This window comes from Desmodus rotundus, chromosome 2 (assembly GCF_022682495.2).
Source record: "Desmodus rotundus isolate HL8 chromosome 2, HLdesRot8A.1, whole genome shotgun sequence".
In the NCBI taxonomy this organism is placed as follows: domain Eukaryota; kingdom Metazoa; phylum Chordata; class Mammalia; order Chiroptera; family Phyllostomidae; genus Desmodus; species Desmodus rotundus.
In genome coordinates, this window is record NC_071388.1 from 182,905,037 (window position 1) to 182,927,084 (window position 22,048).

A 22,048-nucleotide genomic window follows, 5' to 3' on the forward strand; every position below is an offset into this window, starting at 1 on the left:
CACAATAAAATGTTTATTTTATACCACTAAGTTTTGAGGTAGTATGTTACACAAGAATTCTGGAATAAGAAGACTTATAGGAACCTTTTAGGAGAATGTTATGTAGATACAAGTTAATAGTTTTTAGTCTCTGGAAGTATTGGTATTATAAGAGAATCTAACAAACCAAGCCCAACCATCCCTATGATAGTGGGAGTCAGGTAGTGCAGCAGACTGCAACTTTTCCCCTTCCTCCTCCCAGATTTATTTTTCCCTAGTACTAAACTGGCATAGGAATTTCTCCATGTACGAAATAATATTTTCCAGTATCCTCTCCAGCTGGATTCAGCCATTGACTGAAGTCCAGCCCGTGGAATATGAGAAGTGATGTGCAACGTCTACATCACTTACTTAACAGGACATGGCGCTTCATTTCCCTCTCTCTCCCTTCCTGTGAGCTGGTTGCACAAGTCAGCATCCTAGGGGTTGGAAGAACAATGAGAAGGAGAGAATGGGGGTCTTCAAATCTCACTGTGGAACTGAGCTGCCCTACCACCTGCATAGCTTACCTACTCTTAGGTTGTTACAAGAGAAAGATTTAAAATCTTGTCTTATTTAATCCACTGTATTTCATGGTATCTCTGTTACATTAGTTTAATTCACTCCTTAATTTATACAGGTGGTTAAGAACAGGAATGGAGAGATAGAGAGATAACAGGATTCCTAGGGAGGTGAGAATTCTACCCCTGAACCACCAGTGCTCCAACAGGATTCCTAGGGGCACAGCCTAGGAAGTGGGCAAGGTTGGCAATGACCAAAACATCACGTTAAAGCAAAAGCTGTGAAAAGGGGAGGATAAGGAACCTAAAGAGAAAAGGAAGTTGCTGGTTATGTTATCTATATGCTGACTGAGCTGATCAGTTACTGGGCACTCAGGTATCTACAATTTACAATCGCTTCCATAGCTTCTATTATTTTTAATAACTGTTGCAACTGACTGATGAGAAATAAAATTTATAATGCATAAAATACTACACAAAATGTCTAATTTGGCTTTTAGAATTTCTTGCCTTTTTACCATAATCTAGTCAAGTGGAATAACTGCTTAAGGTTTTTAATGGGACTGAATGGGTAACTACAAACAATAAGAAAATATAATTAGGAAAATTAGAAAATGTGGCTTTTGTGATGCCACTTCTATCTGTAAAATTATAAACTGAGGATATATCCCTTACAGGGACTGCTGATTTCTCATTTGGAAACTTAAAAACCACAAAACAAAACAAAACAAAACAAAACACTAAATTGAACAAAATTGTCTTTAATCATCTATTTTCCCTCTTAATTTGTACTGAAACAAGCTTTTGTTTTATGCATACTTATTTCTTTAGGGCACTATTTTCCACAGCTGGGAACCATAATCTTCTTGATCTACTAATTTGTTTCATCATGATGAGTCATGTGATAAACAAAAGCTAATGATCTTTTTGGCAGGAAGTAAATATGAGAATGGAATACTCAGTAAGCAAAGATCTACCCCCTTTTATTAAATCCATTATAATAAAAAAGGAAAAGTGAAATGATTTTTTAAAGAAATGTCTTTGAAAGACTGTGAAGCACTTTTTGTTTTAATCATTGTTGAGTTGACTGCCTTTATTATGTATCATAGTGTCCATACAACTAGGAACTCTCTGACCTGAGATCTGTTTTTCTAAGTGTTTCCTACTTGATTATTGTTACAGTTTTGGTGTTAAATGAAAAAGGCCCTGTGAGTCACAGTTACAGTGGTTTACCACTGGAGCTTTAGATCTCATAACCTTATTTCCAAATAAGCTGATAATTATTAACCCACCTTATCAAACATAAAAACTAAAACCAATAAATCAAATGAATATACAAGTTAAGAATATCATTCAAAAAACTGGAAACAATGCCAAATATGGTTACTAGGAATGCTAATGTCAGAAATATGAGGGGGGACCCCCAAAAACCAGAATTGTTTTCTAGAGGGCGGGCCCCTTTAGTATAGGCTTCTCCCACTAGGTGAGTGATCTAGGAACCCATCTGTATCAGTGTACTAGCTGGTGTTTTTGTGAGAGGCTGCATTGGGTTTCAGTGATTTTTTTCTTTGAAGACTCAAACATGTTTACCCATTTCTTGGGTGATTTACCAGCACACCTGCCCACACTGTGCTGAGTGTTCAGCAGTTTTTGACCAAAAAACAGCATGACTCCTATGCTCCACCCTCCCTGTTCAACAGTCTCTCCCCGAGAGATTTTTTTTTGTTTGTTTCCCTGGATGAAAAAAGTCCTCAAAGGGAAATATTTTGCCGGTGTGAAAGAGGAGAAGCAAAAAACAGCAAAAGTACTAAAAGGCATCAAAATCTACAAGTTCAAAAACTGTTCTGAGCAGTGGAAAAAACATCTTGATAGGTGTATTGCATCAAGTGGAGAATACTTTGAAGGTGACTGAAGTTTAAACATATAGAAAAAATATACCAATTTTTTACAAATAAATTGTTTTTTAGGGTCCCCAAATGTGTAAAATGTGGGGAAGAGATGCGTGGTGGTACAATAGACATGGGGTGGAGATTACACAAAAGTTTATTTTTTTCTTTTTAATTCTTATAGTACTATATTGCTCTAAGAAAGAACTATTCTTGTTACGTAACAAGTAAAGATATTAACACAACATGAATTTGAATTAGAGCAATTGAAGTTCATGAAAACTGCTCTCTTAGAATAAGAAATCTCTCCCAGTCTCAAAATTTTCTTTTCTTCACAGGAAATAAGAATTTAAAAAGAAAAATGCTAATTTTTAAATTAAAATTTTCTGTAATTTCCTTTTTCTTTTTGATTAAAGAATTTTTCCCTATTGTAGACTGTAGAAGTCTTAACTTTCAATTAACTTCTCAGGCACTGTAGAAAGTTCATTATATATGAAAGCAAAGTGGTTTCCTTTCATGTTTCAACTGAATTTTAATTACTATATTTTGTATGCTGTGGGGAATGTATGATTACATGTTGCCTTGGGAAAGATATCAAAGGTCTAGAACAATAAATATAGTTTTAATCTTGTCATGTCCCTACTTAAAACCCCCTAATTTTGTACAGAATGAAATCTAAATCATTGAGTCAGCAATCAGGCCTAGTTGCAAACTATATCTTCCCAACCTCATCTCCTTCCTTCTTCCACCTCAGCTAGACTGCTTATATTCTCCTCAAAATTTGGAGGAGAATTTCCTGAGGAGTTAAGCCTTTACCTAATTTGCCTCTTCTTTCTGGACACCCAGATTTTAACATCTCTTCAAGATCTTACTCAGGTACGACTCTGTACCGGAAGCCTGCCTTAACCATAGTAATTATTTGGTGGTTGTCTCCTACAACATTCCCCACTGAATATACCTTTAGCTCTTTACAAATTCTGTATATTGTTTCTATTCTTTTTTCAGTCTAATACTTCAGATCTGCCTTTTTAGTCCTGACTGCTAAAGAGGTTTTTAGAGAGATGGGTATCCAAGTAGAAAGTACATGGGCGTCAAGTTCACATATGGCTAATTTGTGTGAATCTTGCCTTTCCTTCTGCTAGCCAGCCTTGTGACCTTGTGCCAGTTTCTTAAACTTTCTGAACCATATTATCTAATCTGTAAAATGAGAAGAATACAATCTGCCTCGCAATGTTAGTTAGAGACTTAGAGATAAAAGATGTAAAGCAAACCCCGACTGGTGTGGCTCAGTGGACTGAGTGCCGACCTGTGGACTGAAAGGTTGCTGGTTCAATTCCCAGTCAGGGCACATGCCTGGTTTGTGGGCCAGGTCTCCAGTTGGGGGGCGTGCAAGAAGCAACCGATTGCTGTTTCTCTCACACATCGGTGTTTCTCTCCCTCTCTTTTTCCCTTCCCTTCTCTCTAAAATAAATAAATAAAATACTTTTAAAAAAAAACCGTGTAAAGTACATAGTACTATGTACATAGTAGGTGCTCAACAAGTGATGATGTGCATGGTTGATTTTCAGTCTCCATTCTAGTGACAGCCACCGATAGGCAGCCCTCTCTTGAGTTAATTTGCACTTTTAAAACAAGATCACATTCTTGAAGTTCTCATTGCAGTAAGTAAATTGGATTCACCTTGCTTGTCATGGGAGTCCTGACGAACATTTTTATGGGATTAGAAAATCCTGAGAACCAGAGGTTCTCAGGTGGGGGCAGTTTTGCTCCTAGTTTGCCACCAGGATATTCTGCCTTGCCTGACGACATTTTTGGTTGCCACAACTGGAAGATACTATTGACTTTTACAGAGTAGATGCCAGGGATGCTGCTAAACATTCTACAACACACAGAACAACTCCCCCAAACAAAACATTCTCCAGTCCAAAATGCTAATAAGCTGAGGTTGAGAAATGCTGCTCTACATTCATCCTGTAGACTTAAAAAAGGCCGCACAATATAGTGGTTTTTTTTTTTTTTTTTTTTTTTAAAGCCTAGGCTTAAGGAGTCTTGGGTTATAGTTCCAGTTCTGTTAACAACAAGCAATGCAGTACAGGGCAAGTCAACTCCTCTAGACCTTGATGTAATTTTTAAATAAATTATCATTTAACTTGTTCCTGTATCCTCTGTGTTTCCTATAATTCAAATTATCTCTGGAGCTGCACTGTCTAGTACAGTAACCTCATGTGACTATTTAAATTAAAGAAAACTAAAATTCATTTCTCAGTTGCAGAAATCACATCTAAATTGTTCAATAACTACATATGGCTAGTGGTTACTATACTGAACTCATAAAACCAAAGCTTATTCCCTCTCCTGGGAGCTGTCAGAAGCCTCAGCAGAGGAAGACTGTTGGCATCTAGCTGAAACCCAGATGCCATCAGCAGAATTTGACAGACTCAAGAAGGGGCTGAGGCCCACACTCTCTTACTCTGCGAGGCTAATGAAGACATTGGAAGAGAACAGCTTAAAGATAGGACTTTGAGGAGGGTCACATGGGAAACTGATGAGAGTGGTGAGAGCTAAGGGAATTGGCATTGTCCAGTAGACACGCCTTAATTAATCCTACATGGAATATTGTGCTTGTTTCTTTTTATGTGGTATAAGAAAAGGAATTAACTGAATAAAGACATGACACCTAACTCCCCCTCCCCAACTCTCTGTAATCTTTGGGAGACTTGAAATCTTCAGCATAAGAACTGCTTAGTCCTTTGCTGTAATCCAGTGTGTATTTCATCTGAGAGAAAATGGAAAGGAGATATTAGAACGGGATAATCCTTGTTCACAGAAGCTTAATGGTTACCAGCCTATCCCACTATTAGAATCATTAGATGGAAAAGAAAATTAACTAGCAGGTTCCTCAGAGACAATGTAGATAAGTTCCCTGACTTTCTCCTCTTTAGTGCATAGCTAGAGACCTCCTGTGGGACAGAAAGGATGGACCTGCCACACAGGTTACATGCATTCGTCTTTTGTGAGTTAACTAGGGTAGGTCAGAGCACTGGAGTTTTCTTACTGGTGACAAAGCTGAGGCCTTATCCTGTGATGTGGGCATGAAAAATAAAATACTGCCATTCTCCGTGTCCCAACAGGAACATCCACGTGTCACACCAGATGATGTGTTTATCTCTTTCTAGATGTAACTGCAATGATGTCATGTTTGAAGATTCAATGCCTACATGTAGCCATTGATTTGGTTTTGTTTCACAAACTATATCTCTTTAATATCTTTGCCACTAGACATAAAGGGGAAGGAAGGTGAAGAAAATGGGAGTAGATGGATGTAAATATATCAGTACCACTCCAAAGCCAAATTCATCTTGTATAACAGTGGGAATCTTAATACTCAAAGTGTGGACTGTGGATCAGCAGCATTGGCATTAGCTGGGAGCTTGATAGAACTCTGACCCATGAATCCCAGAACTACTGAATCAAAATCAGCATGTTACCAAGATTCCTGGATGATTGACGTGCACCTGAAATTTTCTGAGGGGAACATTGAGAAACAGTGTGTACAACAATACTATCATCTTTGTTTATGAACAACACATTTTTGCTATCATTTACAAATTGGTCACATTTATATTTTATAGTGTTATTCTTATGATGAGTCCAACATGGTGTAAACTGTTTGTAGTGGGAGCAAAATCGGAGGTTGAATAGTACAGATATGTAGTGAAAGAGGTAATTTATTTCTTTCATTATACAGTCTTTGAATATTTATTGAGCTCCTATTGTGTTTAAGACATTATTCAAAGACCTGAAGATATAGCCATGAATAAAATCCCTGTTTTCATAACATTTTATTCTTAACATTTTATTAGGGGGGAACGCATAATAAACAAAGAAGTCATGTCACCTGGCAAGTGCTACAGAGAAAAATAAAGGGGAAAAAAGGCATACCATTTTTTAATGAAGGGTCAGGGAATGAATGCTTCATGGATATCTTAGTCTATTTAGACTGCTATAAAAAAATACCACACTGGATTGTTTCTAAACAGAAATTAATTTTCACAGCCCTGGAGATGGGAAGTCTGAGATTAGAGTGCTAGCAAGGCTAGATGAATGCCCTCTTCCAACTCCCAGACTTCTCCTTGTGTACTCACAGGCAGAGAGGGCTAGTGTGTTCTCAGTGAGATCTGTTTCATAAAAGCAATAATCCCATTCATGAGAGCTCCTCCCTCAAGACCTAAATATCTTGCAAAGATCTCCATCCCCTAATACCACCATCTCAGGGGTTTGGATGTCAACACATGAAATTTGGAGTACCGAATCTTCCAGGCTGCAGCAATAGACAAGGGGATTCTTGAACAGAGACTTGAAGATTGTGTGTGGACATCAGGGGAAAGGGCATTTCAGGTTGAGGGGCAGTTTATTTGAAATCCCTGAGAGTGGAGTGTGCTTTGTGTATATGAGGAGCAGCAAGGAAGCCATGTGTCTGGAATGAAATGAGGGAAGGCCAGGATACTAGAGAAGTTAGAGAGGAGAGTGTGGAAGTAAAGCAAGGGTCCTTGCTGGCCATTTCAAGTAGGATGGGAAGCCCCATTGGAAAGGTTTCTATGTTAAAAGATCACTTTTGTTGCAATGTTGAAAATCATCCACAGGTGGGGAGTGTGCATGGGTGAAGCAGAAAGAAAAATTGGAAGGCTTTACAATAAACCAGAAAAGATTTAGAAGTTATAGTTTAAAGTATTAGATTGAATGTGAAGTATATGTGATAGATGGCAAGGATAGTCTCTAGGTCTTGCACTGACCAGCTGGAAGAATGGTACTGCTGAGTGCCATAAATGGGATTCCTCACCCTCCTCCTGAGGTTTTCACATGCCTGCTAGACAATCAAGGAGAGATGGCGAAAAGTCATGATTTGCAAACTACTCTAAATGACTCTCAACTGTGTCATCTTGGAGTGAAGTAGCTATTAATAGTAAAGGCATGGGCATGGCTGCGTCCCAACAATCTTTACAACACTGAAACTTGAATTTCACCTAATTTTCACATATCATGAATTATTTTGATTTTTGTTAAGTAAGTTGTCTGAGAAACCTAAATATCTACTCTCTGGCTTTTTACAGTTTGCTGACTGCTGGTGTATATGGAGCAAGATGGGACAAGTTGATAATTTGGAGAGACTGGCGACGGTATGTATGTGCGGTTTCGTTACACTAGTTTCCTTTTGTATGCTTGACATCATTCACAACAAACTTTTAAAAATGCGTAGTTGTACCAAAGGCGATTAACCTTCTGGGTCTTCCTCTCCCCCTTTAAAAAAACCTCCTGTCTACATGTCGCAAATGCAGCCATTTCCCTTTTCTTTTCCTGAAAAAGCAAAACCGTTTGTGAAACCTTTAATAGTGGTTAATACAAGCCTTTTGGACTTAACACTCAACGAGGCATAAACACGTTTAAGGAAAAGGATTTTTTTGCGAGGGTATGTAGGGCGGTTTTCTGTTTTCACAGTGCTATATATTATCAGAACCAGGCCCACTTTTATAACAAGAACTGCTAACAAAATACACAGTAGCTCTGTGTACTGTTCCCCGCCCTCCGATGATTCCCGGAAATGACGCCATCAGCCGAACGCTGCGTCTGACGGACCCCAGTAGTGCCCGAGCGCGAACGTCAGCATGCCCGCCCCCCCCCCCGCCCCGCCCCGCCCCGGCCCGCCACTCTTCGTACACGTCTGGGACTAGGGGCAGAACAGAGAGCCCTGGCTGGCGCCAGCAGCTGACTTGTTAGAAGCAGGAGAAAATGAGACTGCGCAAGTATGCTGGGGCGGGGCTTCAGGTCACCCCGCCCCATAACAGCAGGAGCGACCAATGAACAGTGAGGGCCCTCAGGCAGGATAAATTTTCAAAGGACGGAATGATTAGCTGAGGGGACAGCCCCGCCCCTGGCTGGTCTCGGCCGTCGGGCCCCGCCTCCCTCTCCCGCCCGCCCCCTAGCTGCGTGGTGACACCGAGCGACTCGGGGCGAGTCGGGGCTTCGGGCTGGTTAGGGGGTGAGGGAATCAAGTTAGATTCCGTGCGGCGGCGGGGCGACCCCCTAATTTGAGCGCGGTGAGGGGGAGCGGGTGGTAGGGAAGAGGGGTTTGCGTGGCAGAAGTGGGAGGGCCCCGGGTGCTGGGTGGTAAGCGCGGTGTAGAATGAGGGGCGGCAGTGAGGGGGCGAGGTTTACTCGGGTGTGTCCGGGTGCGGTGGGACGGGCGTGGATAGCGGGTGGGAGACGAAGAGCAATGATTGCCCCATTTCCAAAGCTTTTCTTGGCAGCTTGGCACACCTTAAGTTTGCCTCTGTTTTGGTTGTCTGGGATGCGAGGGGGAAATTTAAAGATCTCCGAAAACGCTTGGAGGCTTTCCCGGGGTATTTTTCTTGCGACTGCGAGCACTCTCTTTTCTTTCTTGATGGGAAGAGGCAGGGAGGCCAGGTGGGCAGGTTGGTTTTCACTCTCCGAGGAGTGTTAAACAAGCAAACCAGGAATTCCTCACCCTCCATCCCCCGCCCTGCCCTGCAACGCAACTGCGAACACTCCCAAGTTGAAGCTGCAGACTAGAAAATTCTAAGGGATTCTGTATGTCAGAAATAAGTGTGCTTTTTCTTTTTTTCTTTTTAACATCGTGTTGCTGTTTATTATCAGTGGACGCATTTTTGGTTATGAGCACGCCCTAAAAGATTCTGACTTTTCATGTTAAAATGCTTTTGGGTGTAATGTTTTTCCTGAACTACAAGTTTCTGTGAAATCTTATCTAACAAGCGTAAATAAAAGCTTATTAGCCTGTTTGTGGGAAGTGAAGTAGATAAATATCTAGTTCTGATAAAATCTAAAATTTTTATTACGACCTCTTTTTCTGGCAAATACCTGCATATTTTACTCTTTCACAGGTTTATATAATTGCCCAACTATCACTGATGAAGATAAGTTGGAGTAACTGCTGAAACTGAATTTTATTGACCAGAAGTCCATTTGTTTCACATCTTTTTGTTTTCCCTACTGCTTTGAGCTTTACTCTAACAGCTGAAGAACTTGGAAAATCAAATGAACATGCTGTGGTCTTGAACATAATTTTTTTTTTGAGGAAAAATTAAACTTGGAGTGAAAGCCAGAATGGCATCCAGAGAGAGGCTCTTTGAACTTTGGATGCTTTATTGTACAAAGGTAACTGCTTGCTTTTTTATTTCTAAGTTTGAAAATACTTTGTTATAAAATTTTGTGACTGGCCTTATACTCACCTTATTTAATGAGTAATAGTGTATTTATTGATAGCAATGACCCAGAATTTAAAAACACAGGATTTGCAGTTTTCCATTTTTTTCTGGTTTCAACACACACATGCACAATATTGGCATATTATTAAAAACTGTAGGGTGTGATTTTTTATTTGATATTTATCTTCAGTTATCCCAAAATTATGTAAGTAAAATTATTACCTTAAGTGAACAATAAAATATTCTAATATTTTTTTTGTGCTTTTCTTTTTCTCCCACAAGTGGGAGGATAGAGATATTTTCACAAGAAGGGCATTAGGCATTTTTTTATGGTTAACCTTTTAAATGGCATAAAAAAAGGTTAGTGATGATATAAAAAAGGTTATTGAGGTGATTACTGTAACCTTGCCATGATGTTAGCACTTTGTGAGCCTCAGAACAGTTCTGTGAGATGGGTATTGTAATGATCCCTTTTCACTGTTGCAGAGAATAGCGGGGCTAGTCAGTAGCAGAACTGTGCGGGAAACTCTGATTCAAGTCCATGGTCTTATCCATTATGACTTCTTAATATTTTTTATTTTGTTATTCAAAAATAATTTTCTTTCTTTACCTTTCTGTGAATTTTTACATGTTAGCTTTAGTTTTTGGTGGTTGTTGGAAAAGAGTACTACTAAAAAAATCTTTTTCAAGCGAGGAGCTATGTTACTAATTTGAAGATATTAGCAAGGGTCAGAGAAACATCTTTATAATCTACTTAAGTTACTTCAGGTGTGTGGTGAAGTTTTCAAGTCTCAGCTTCCATTTCTGCATTACCCTTTCTGGTTCCTTTTTTATACTTTCAGCTCTTTAAAGAACAAGTTATTCTTTAACAAATAACCTCAGTTATTTGTAATATTAAATTTTAGAAGTCACACTGGAATGTTCTTTGATTTTTCTGGTTTGGTATTTCTTACAATTAAGGAAGGATGTATACTTTGAAATCTTTAATATGGATTTTTAAAATAGCTTTTAGTCTTCTGTAATTTAATGCCAGAAATGTCTTTTTAAAAATAGACCACTCTTCCAATAAAAAAAGAATCCAAATCACCAGACACTTTTGAAAATAGTCACTAACATGTTAGTCAAAAATTACAACGCATTTTAGTATGAATGCCTAATAGTTAAGAATACATCAAACTTACTAGGTTTTACTGTTTTCTGGGTGACAAAAAGTAGATGGGGTTATATTGTCTAATTAATAAGTTATGTTGTTTCTAGGTTGAGTTCATGTTTTATTTAAGTGACACTGTTTTATTGAAAAGATAGTATGGTTCATTGCCATACACAAGATTTTATTCTTAATGACATTTAATGTAAATGTGAATCCTTCTGTTCATTGAAATCTAAGTAAATAGTGAGGGCCCTTCATAGTCAGATTTTGAAGGCTATTCTTGGACAGGAGATAAGTCCCATTTTATGTGTAAGATTTAAATCACTTGTGCATTTAAAATTAAAAATTATTTTCAACTGTTTCCAAAAAATTGTTATTTAATATAATGATTTTATGTTTCACCTGTTCCTGAGTATGCTGCTTGTAAGCTGGACAACAACTTTCCCACAAACACCTTGAATTCAAGTAGCTTTCATAGATATGTCATAGATTTAACACATCTCCCTAGTGAGGATGATTACCAAACACTCAGTTCTCTATGCTTTCTCTCTAGGTTTATTGCCCTCACTCTAGCATACAGCCCTTCAAGCTACCTGACTTTTTTCCTTTTCACCTGACTGACTTTTAAGACCTTTTTTATACCTTTGATGGACTTTCAGACTTCAGGACTACTTAGATCTTCTTTTAATTTAGCTCCAACTTGGACTCGCAATTGTGGAGTCTAGTTTTGGCTCTGCTGGTGTTTTGTTTTGTGACCTTGAGCAAGACTTACCTCTTTGGGTCTCAATTTTCTCACTTGTCAAGTAGTAATAATGTGTATGTACAGGGAGAATGTTTGTCTAATTCACCATTAAGATTTTAGTGCATTTGTTTTGACCTCTGAAGGACATGGAGTTCTTTTGTCCTTATTTTATGGATGGTCGTGCAGAACCCTTTAGTTCATCTTTCTTTTTTAAACTTTATTATGGAAAATTTCAAGGAGGCACAAATAGAGAAGATACTACAATGAACTCTTTTGTGTCTGTCACCCTACTTCAATAATTACCAATTAATCTTCAGTAATGTTTCATCTATAACCCTACAGTACACCATCTCTACCCCTGAATTATTTTGAAGCAAGTTCTGGACAGCATATGGTCATATCCATAAAGATTTAAAAATATATCTATAAGTAATAATATCTTAAAAACATAATTGCAATATGGCAGTTCTTTAAATCATCAAATATCTAGTCGGTGTTCAGACTTTCCTGGTAGTACCATAAATGCTTTTTTTTTTTTTTTTTTTTGCTGTTTGACTCTGTATTTAAACAAAGCACCTATTTTGTTGAAAATATGTTAAGTTTTTAATCTGTGTTGCTCTTCACCACACTTTTTATTCCTTTTATATGTTGAAGAAACAAGGTTTTAACATTATAGAGTTTTTCTCAGTCTGGGTTTTGCTGGTTGAATTCCCTTGATGTAAATTATTTGCTCCTCTCCACTGGTGGCTGCAAACTTGGAATATCTAGAGGCTTGATTGGTCACATTCTCTTCCGTGTGGTGAGGCTAGAATATCTTGGGAGTGTCTCGGCTGTCAGTGGGTTTTGCCTATATGCATTAATTATTTCATTAGGAGTCTGCAAAACTTGATATCCAATTCTATCATTTCTTTATACATTTCTTTATATATTAGTAGAACATATATAGAGAAATGTCCCTTCATCAGTTATTTGATGACAGTTCTTTTATTTTTTTAATTTTTTTTTAATTTTTGGAAAGAGGAGAAGGGAGGGAGAAAGAAGAAGAGAAACATCGATCTGTTGCCTCTTGCGTGCCCCCAGCTGGGTACCCAGCCTGCAACCCAGGCATGTTCCCTGACTGGGAATTGAACTGCAACCCTTTGGTTCACAAACTGGCACTCAATCCATGGAGCCACACCAGCCAGGGCTTGATGACAGTTCTTAAAGGGAAGGCAGGCTGAATAAATGTTTGGTTTTCTCTTTGTTTTTACAGTGACTTGATTTAGTAGCATCCTTCCAAGATGACCATTTTTTCTTGATTATGATGAAAATTTAAACATTGTCTACTATTTTGCTGCCCTAGTTGGTATGCTATTCATACCAAACATTGCACACACACCTTATTAAAGAAGATGACTTTGAAGATTTTTGGAGGTCATCTTCAGGGCATTAAGGTTAAGACATACTCCTTATTTGTCACAGTGCTAACCTCTGCATAGGTATTCTGCACTGTATTAGCAATGGATCAGTATTAAGGTACCATCACCCTGTTTGTATGTAATGTGATGTTGTAAAAGTGGCTGTTGAGCATTATACAACTTTCATAGGGACCTGGCTGGTGTGGCTCAGTGGATTGAGTGCCGGCCTGTGAATTCAATGATTGCTGGTTTAATTCCTGGTTGGGGCACATGCCTGGGTTGTGGGCCATGTCCCCATTTGGGGGTTTGCAAGAGGCAACGTATTGATGTATCTCTTGAACATAGATATTTCTCTCCCTCTCTTCCTCCCTTCCCCTCTCTCTAAAAATAAATAAATGAAATCTTAAAAAAGTTAAAATAAAAGGTTAGTAGGTATGTGACATAGGGAGGACTGTGTTAGAAGTAACCCTTGGGTAATATTGTTCAGTTAAAGGAATACAAATATGTCTTCTATCTATTTGGGTACATTTTGAAAGCATATATATTATGATTAAAGTAGTTTAAATAGAACTAAAATAAATTACTGGTTTCAATTTTTTACAAATGGATATCTACATATTAAACTCAGTAATTTGGGTGAAAAAAATTGCAGTTTTTTTTAAAGCAAAGACTAATTTCATAATGGAAGTGGCTTTGAGTTATTGTTGGCTGGTATCTATGTTATTTTCATGTTGGTGCATTTAGGCTGAAGACATTTCTAAACAACTTTTCTTTCAATCCTGAGGATAAATTTTTTTAAAACTGATTTTAGAGAGGAATGCAGAGAGGGAGAGAAAGAGAAAAAGAAAGAAAGAAGAAAGAGAGAAAGAAAATAAAGATCCATCAATTGGTTGTGTCTTGTAGGGGCCCTGACCAGGGATAGAACCCACAACCATTTGGCATTCAGGAGAAAGCTCCCTCCCACTGACCTACCTGACCAGGCTGCAGTTTGTTTTTTAACCAAACTATTTAGGTCTAACTTTTCATTTTCTCCTAGGTGTAAGATTTAATTGCATTGTTAGAAACATTCATCTTAAAAAAAAAAAAAAGAAACATTCATCTTCTGGTAGGTTATTTGTTAAATGCATATAATTATCATTACATAATATAGGCAGGACAATTTTGTATCACCCAACATTCGTGCTCTCTACAGATTCTTTCACCAGTGTATGAGAGTAATTCAAATTATGTAGTCTGAACTTTTCTTGCCTCTAAATAGTCATCCCCACCCATGGTCAAGGATTTTATTAACAATGCATTTCATAAAGTTCTTGTAAGTTAAACATTAATTTGAACACATTTAATATATCTGGATTCTGGTTAAGTAGTTAACTACTTCTTGTCTGAGCATATTTTTCTTAAGTGTAGAAGTTAAATTGATTTACTTTTAATATCTAAAGATTTTAGTTTGTGTTCTCTGTATTAGGCATGTAATTATTTGTATCTTTTGACATTGATTCACTTAATTTGTTTGTGATAGGGAGAAGGTGCTGAGAACAATTTTGGTCTCATGAAACTTTCTAGAATTTATCTGTTGCATAGAATAAGACATATATGTATCATAAAGTCCCTATCCCAACTGCTGTCTTTGAATAGGAATAAGAGTATATTTGTGTTTGACATTTAGCCTTTTGGTAGTGCTGCAGTTGGTCACCATAATATGCAGAAGAGAAACTGAGCCTTGAGAGGCTTATCAAATTCTTTGATAAGATTAAGTTATTTTTGTTCTTGTGGAAAGTATCAAATGTATTAACTCAGTAAAAAGATACAAAGTAACTCAAAAGCATGACATTTTAAAATGTGGCAATGTGGGTGGAAATTCATAGTTAATTTTTGTCATTAGCTGGTTTATTTTTTGGTAATTCAGTTTACACAGAAAATATTTGTGATGCTACAGAATTAGAGCCAAGATTAGTCCACATCTGCTTCTGATCTTAAGGACCTAAAAACAGGTCACCAAATTTATATTTTCAGTTTTCTCACCTGTCAAATGGAAAAAAAAATAACTATTATGCATATTTTTCAAAGTTGTTGAGAAATAAATGAATTGATTGTATTTAAATACACCATAAGTGTAAGAATATAAAACTGTAGTCTTTTTATATGTAATCTTTATTACTATTTTAGAAATACATATGTGAGCATGAAAGTGTATCAGAATTACTTCCATTTTGCCTTTACATTGTGTAATTATATAGAGGGCAATATTTTGTTGTCTTTTTATCAGTGGTGATGAGGCTGTGCTCATGAAAGTCTTAATTTTTAATCTGTATTTTTGTTTACAAGCATAGTGCTTAATTATCCTAATGATTTGAGGGTTTTTTTTCCCCTCTGAAACAAGTTTGTTTTGGACCTTGATGATGCTCCGTTTCCTGCTGTTGCCCTTTGTCCTGCTAAATCTGGAATATGACTGAAATAGATAGTTTTGCAGTGAGCTCAGAGTGAATTTCCTTTTCAGAATAAAAGTTTTATTTCATAAAGAAAATGGATTATAGAGGTGTTTCATTCAGTTAAAAAGGCAAGTACCTCTTTATATACATAGACTTGGAAAAAATGGAATAGATACTCTTTTGAGAAAATTATAATTTATTTGTCAATTTTGGTTATAACCCTAAATGTAACTTTTTGTAAGATACACTGATATATATCAAACCTTAAAATTTAACCCACATTTAGTAAGTGTTCAGTATATGCAGAGTGTAGAAATGGCTCTTAATTTTCTGTGACTTAATCATGACTTTGTATGTAAGGAAAGTAGTGTTTGACTTTAAGTAAAACAAACCAAAATCATTAGCAGTTCAGTTGTAGTGGTTACCAATTACATCTTCATTTTAGGAAGTTAGATGTAAAAGCAAGAAATGAGTATTTTATATCTATAGACATGGGAGTAGCTTTTAAGAAAGAAATACTACCTTTGTGGTTTGACTTGAGCTTATGCACTATGAAAAGTTAAGAGGCATGAAAATTTCTTATTCTTTCCTTTTGAATATCAATTTTAGATTTTCCTCGTTGAGGTAGAATTGATAGCACTTAAATGTGTAGATGTGAAACAAGAGAGAAAAGGAACAGTCTTAAAATAATTTTCAGAGGTTTTTTTGGAAACTAGCGCTTGGTCATTCCATCGCCAAATTAGCTAGCACAGGTTCACTAGGTTTGCAGGTAAACACGTGAGTTCACAATGCCTGTGGGACACCTAGGTAGAGATAGAGCCTGGAGTCCAGAAGGGACTATGCTAGAAATAAAGATTTGAGAATTAATCATATTATCAATTATTAATGAATTATATCAGAGTAAGAAAGAGAAGAGGGTCAAAGTGAGGGAGTCCTGGAAAACATTTTCATTTAAGAAGAGTATTAGAAGAAGATGAGCTTATAAGGAGTTTGAAAGAGAAGAGCCAGGGGTGAGTGGTTGCTTCAGAAATCAGGGATGTTATAAAGAAGAGTCAGTAGTGTAAAATTAAACAAAGCAGTGAAGAAAAGCATTATGGTTTATGTATTAAGTTTGTCAGTTAAGAGATTATTGGAGGCTTTAGCAAAGTAGTTCTAAAAAGAGTGGGGGAAAAAGATGTTATACAAGTTCCCATTTTATTAATTTTTAAATTAAATTCTATGGACTTTATTGCCAGATTGCTACTAAACTGTTTAAATGTTTGTTCTTGATTTTTGTATTTATCTGACCACGTACCTTTATTGGTCTGTGTACCACACTTTGTGTGGTACGACTTGACAACATCTGAAAATTTTTAGATCTCCCAGAATCCATCTGTAATTTGCACAATACCACTGTACAAATTGAAGTTACTGATAATTGCTTGGTACCAAAAGCATATGTGATCACTGAAATTGAGCAATAGTACTAATTACAAGGTAGTTGGCTCTAATATGCTTAAATTAATTAAAAAAATGCAAATATTAATGCAAACTTTTAAAATTCTTATGTGGAATTTATGCACTTGGAAAATATTTCTCATTACCCCCAGTATTGTTGCACCCCAGTTTCAGAAACAGAAGCCTGAATTAATATCTAACTGCTGCAACTTTCCCTTTCTGCAGCTTACTTTTCCCTTTGCAAAATTACATGGCAAATTTACTACAAAGGAGTGAAAAATTGGAACCAAGAATCCAATCTACTACAGTCATATTTCTTGGTTACAGTTATTCATATTTCTCCCATATGCAATGTCTATTTCATGTCTATCTTAAGAACTCCAAAGTATCATCCAATTATGATATCTGTCTTAATCCCAAGATCTGGTGATATATATCAGGTCCAGTTGTGATTCTAGTCATACTGAGACCTGTGACCTCAGAAGACACTTGATAATGTGGTCCCCACAAACCCAACATACAGTGGTGAAATGGATATGAATGCCATAATAAAGACTCTTAAAAAAGAGGAGAATAGGAGGTGCTTTGTGGGCATTGATCCATAGTGATTCTGAAAACTGGGCAAGTGTTGCCTGGTCCCCACTACCCCCAGAGAAGGAATGTTCCATTATTTATTTGAGGCTGGTTCTGTTTCTTGGGAATAGCTGTACAGGCCACTGTTAGCTACATGCTCTTGGAGAGTCTAACTTTTTTTTTAACTACACCTGAAATGGGCATTGGAGACTATGTATGTTCTTGTGACTCAACAACTCCCTTATCTGTCTTCTTGCATGTAGAAAGTTCCCTACAGAAAGTGGAGACTCCTCTTCTGCCACCAGTTACTATCTCTTGTCTACCTATATTGTCTAAAAACTCCAACATGACATTCTATAGTATTTGAAATAAGAGACATACTTGTCTTGCTCCTCACTTTAGCGGGAAAAAGACTGGAGTTTCCTATTAGGTTATCTTCAGACTTTGGGGCTGAGAAATGTATCTATATATAAAAAACCCTTTAACTCATAGATCAGTATATGTTAGATAAGTGGTAGGTATTTTATTTCCTTATTCATTTTTTCTTAAGTATACTGATGACATTGCTAATATTTCATGGTTGCCACTTAGAATATATTGACAACTACCAAGAATAGTTTTTTGTGTGTATATGTTAAGGTGTGTATAATTAGACTATTCTTATGCTTCAGAAAAATACTAAGTGTAATTGAAAAGAATCATTACTTACTTTAATTACTGGTATTTAGTAGTTGCCATTTTAAGTCTCCATTATAAGAATCATCATTATGGATTTTAAGTAGGTCCAGTTGGAAGTCAGATACTGCACTTAATCATGAATAGTCCTTCATTTTTAAGAATGTAAAGTGCTTATAGTTAGTTTAGCATTTTCTAGTGTCTGAGTATAAGTATTAGGGCTGCCTAGCTTGCCTTTTCTCTGTGTATACTTAGAGGCTTTGACAAAACATTTCATTGTGTGCAAATAGAATTCATTTTATGCTCTGGCCATTGTGGTTCAGTTGGTTAGAATGTCATCCCGTGGCTGAAGGGTTTTGGGTTTGATTCTCAGTCAGGGCCCATGCCTAAATTGCTTGTGGGTTTAATCCCTGGTCTGGGTGTGAAAGGGAGGCAGGCAATTGAGGTTTCTCTCTTAAATTGCTATTTTTTCTCTCTCTCCCTCTCTCTAAAAGGTGGTGAGATGTCCTCAGGTGAGGATTAAAACAATTTTTTTAAAGTTCATTTTTTGTGATAATTTGATTTTGGTTATTCAGAATCTATTAAGAAGTAAGGAACTATGTGAAATGATTAAAGTCTTCCATAACTGTAAATGAGCTTCATTGAAGATGTCAGAATTTAGTCCAGAGTTAGCAGCATTGGTTTCCTCATCTCCCTCTGAACTTTTATGAAAACAAATGGAATTCATGTTACAATGTATCCTTAAGGGAAATGGGGATTCTATTCTTAAATATACTTTATATAAACCAGTGCTGTCTTTTAAAATAGTGAAAGTAACTTACTCTTGTATATGTCTAAGGAATATAAACATTTTCTTTTAATTTCTGTCTGTGAGTTAGATTTGGACTGGTAGAGTTATCTACCCTCAGGTTGAATCAGAGCATTAACTGATCCATGCATCTCACACAAAAGTCATTCAAGCATTTCAAAACAGGTTGCCTCTGTAAAAAATGTAGTTTTGTTTGATGCATTTAACTACTATATAATCTTCTATGACATTGAATATTTGAATAGTAGGAAAGATACGTACTATTTTTTTTTCTCTTAACTTAAAAAAAAATTTATTTTGATTATACAATTACAGTTGTTCCAACTTTTCCCCCGTTGCTCCCCTCCATCTGATATCCCCAGGCCCTCCAGCAATCCACCTGTTTTGTTTACGTCCATGAGTTATGCCTATACATTCTATGCCCTCTCCATTTCATGTTATTCTTAATATCAACCTGTCTATTTTGTACCTACCATTTTTTTACTTCTTAATCCCTGCACCTTTTCTCCCATTCTCACCCTCCCCTTCACAACTCATAAGTCTCCAAATGATCTATGATTCTATTCCTGTTCTGCTTGTTTGCTTAGTGTGCTTTTTAGATTCAGTTGTTGATAGCTTTGAATTTATTGCCATTTTCATGTTCATAGTTTAGATTATCTTTTTCTTATATAATTCCCTTAACATTTCATATACTAATGATGTAGTGATGATGAACTCCTTTAGTTATTCCTAGTCTTGAAAGCACTTTATCTGTCATTCAATTCTAAATGATATTGCTGGATAGAGTAATCTAGGTTGTAGGTCCTTGCTTTTCATCATTTTGAATACATCTTACCAGTCCCTTCTAGCCGGCAAAGTGTCTTTTGAGAAATCAGCTGACAGTCTTTTTTTTTTTTTTTTTTTTTTAAGATTTTATGTATTTATTTTTAGAGAGAGAGGAAGGGAGGGAGAAAAAGAGAAGGAAACATCAATGTTGGGTGTCTCTTGCATTCCCCCTGCTGGGGGCCTGGCCTTCAACCCAGAAATGTGCCCAGACTGGGAATCGAACCAGTGACCCTTTGGTTTGTAGGCTGGCACTCAATCTACTGAACCACACCAGCCAGACCTGAATGTGGTTTCTTTAATTCCTTAGTTGTTGGACTTGCATGCAGCTAGATTTTCTGACGGTCCTGAATGATATTTATTCTGTAGTTTAGCTGTAGTTTTGCTGTGATTGTGTGAGGAGGCAAGCCATGTGTACCCACTCCTCCATCTTGACTGGCAGTCCTCTCTTCTCCAATATTTTTTCAAATTGCAACTTAATGCCTTAATTCATGATGTATGAATTGACCATACCATACTCTCATTGTTTTGAAGTTTCTTTTACTTTTACAAGGAATTTGTCAGATTATCTTGTCTTCATATGCATTGATTGGCATATGGTAGATAATTTCTTTCTGCCTGAATTTGAGTTTAAACTATTTGAGGGTATCTCATTCTCAATTTTGTAAAGTGCTTAGCTGTTGCCTTGCAAGAAGTTGTGATCAATTCTACAATAATGAATATTTGCATCATTAATGTCATTATACATTGCTGCTCTGTTTTCATGCCTTTTATGTATATACAATAACTTCATTTTATTGCCTAATCATAGTGTAATTACATTTTGAAGAGCAATTAAACTCAACATGTTGTACCAACTCTGCATGTAAATCTAGCAGAAGAACATCAGTAATGCCTATTATCAAATTTGCACAGGCAGTGACAAGTATGTCCTATCAGCAGCCTCTCTGAGAGCTGCTGAAACCTGCATTTTAATTTCTAAGATGCCTAAATGTAAAAACACATATCTTAGAATCAGATCAATATTATATAAAAGTGACCTGGCAGTTTTTAAAAGAAATAAAATGTCTAGAAATAGAAAATAATCCAATAGTGATAATTGAAAATCATATCAGACAATGAGAATTGGATGAGAGATCACAAGAATTCTTAAAATATATCCCAGGAAGTCAAAGAGATGGAAAGTATTGAAGGCAGGTTAAGAGATAATGGAGAATAGTGTGAAAAGGTTTGACACATGTTTTATTGGACTGGAGAGGAGAGGAAAAAATGAAACATGTTAATGTTTGAGACAGTATAGAGAGAGCTTTTCAGGATGAAAGTCCAGTGAATTTCAAGAACAATAATAAAATTCCAAAATAAGACACATCATTGTAAAACAATAGTGTTTTTTGCAGAAAACCAAAGAGACTGAAAATCTTAAAAGCTGCCAGAAGAGGAAAAAGTATCTTCCAAGGGATGACAGATTAATAGCCTACCTTTCAGTAATAATGGTGAAAGGGAAAAGATAGTAGATTGACATCTTTAAAGAAGAAATTCACCAGTCTGTAATTTCTAACCAAGTGACATTCTTTTCAAAGAGGAAAATGAAATTAAGCCATTTTCAGCAAAACAAAAATAGTTCAATTCACCAGGAAAATATAACAGTTTTAAATTTGTGTGTACATTGTAACAATCAGAAAATAAAGCAAGCATTGACAGACCTACAGAGAAATGAACATAATCTTAGTTGGTTTATAAAAAATTTAACATGTTTTAGTAGTTTTTAAGAAATGCACTTTCCTGAGGAATTGATAGAGTGAATAGACAAATTCGGTAAAGATATAGAATATTTAAGCCACAGGATTGACAAATTTAATGTAAGGCATTTATGTAGACACCATACCCAATATACACTCAAGTACACATAAAGTTACAATAATGATGATGTAACAGACCTCAAGGCAAGTTTTAACAAATTTCAAATGATTGAAATAATAGAGTATGTTTTCTGATGAGTATGTAGTTAAGGGAGAAATTGATAGTAAAAGGTGTTTTAAAATGTTTGGAAGCCATGAAATACACTTTTAAGTAAAAGAAAATTAGAAATTTTTTGGAACTGAATGATAAATATACTTAATTGTAGAACTTGGGGGGGGCAGTTATAGAATTACTTGTGAAAATGGCTTTAAGTGAGAAAAAAGAAAAAAGACTAAAAGTTATTAATGAACTGGTTGTTTGTAGTAGCCAGCCTTCAAGATCCCTACCTTCTGGTATTCCCATTGTACCAGGGCTTGTCTGTGACCAATAGAATTTGGCAAAAGTGATGGTATGTCATTTCCAAAATAAGAAGAGACACTGTTGTTTTCA

The 22,048-nt window shown here is 36.4% G+C and overlaps 1 protein-coding gene across 7 annotated transcripts in view; it reads left to right on the plus strand.

Moving 5' to 3' along the window:
- Window positions 1-8,158: 8,158 nt before the first annotated feature.
- Window positions 8,159-22,048, plus strand: part of NBEAL1 (neurobeachin like 1) — a 159,208-nt gene continuing 145,318 nt past the window's right edge. For 4 of the 7 annotated variants that reach the window (XM_024563678.3, XM_045197991.2, XM_024563682.3 and 1 more), the window contains exons 1-2: window positions 8,401-8,520; window positions 9,343-9,616. In XM_024563678.3, coding sequence (XP_024419446.2) covers window positions 9,566-9,616 — 51 coding nt within the window. In that variant the 5' untranslated portion in view covers window positions 8,401-8,520; window positions 9,343-9,565. Of the gene's footprint in view, window positions 8,227-8,397; window positions 8,521-9,342; window positions 9,617-22,048 lie in introns of those variants that run through there. The other 3 variants (XM_045197990.3, XM_071220689.1, XM_045197989.2) reach the window with 3 other exon arrangements.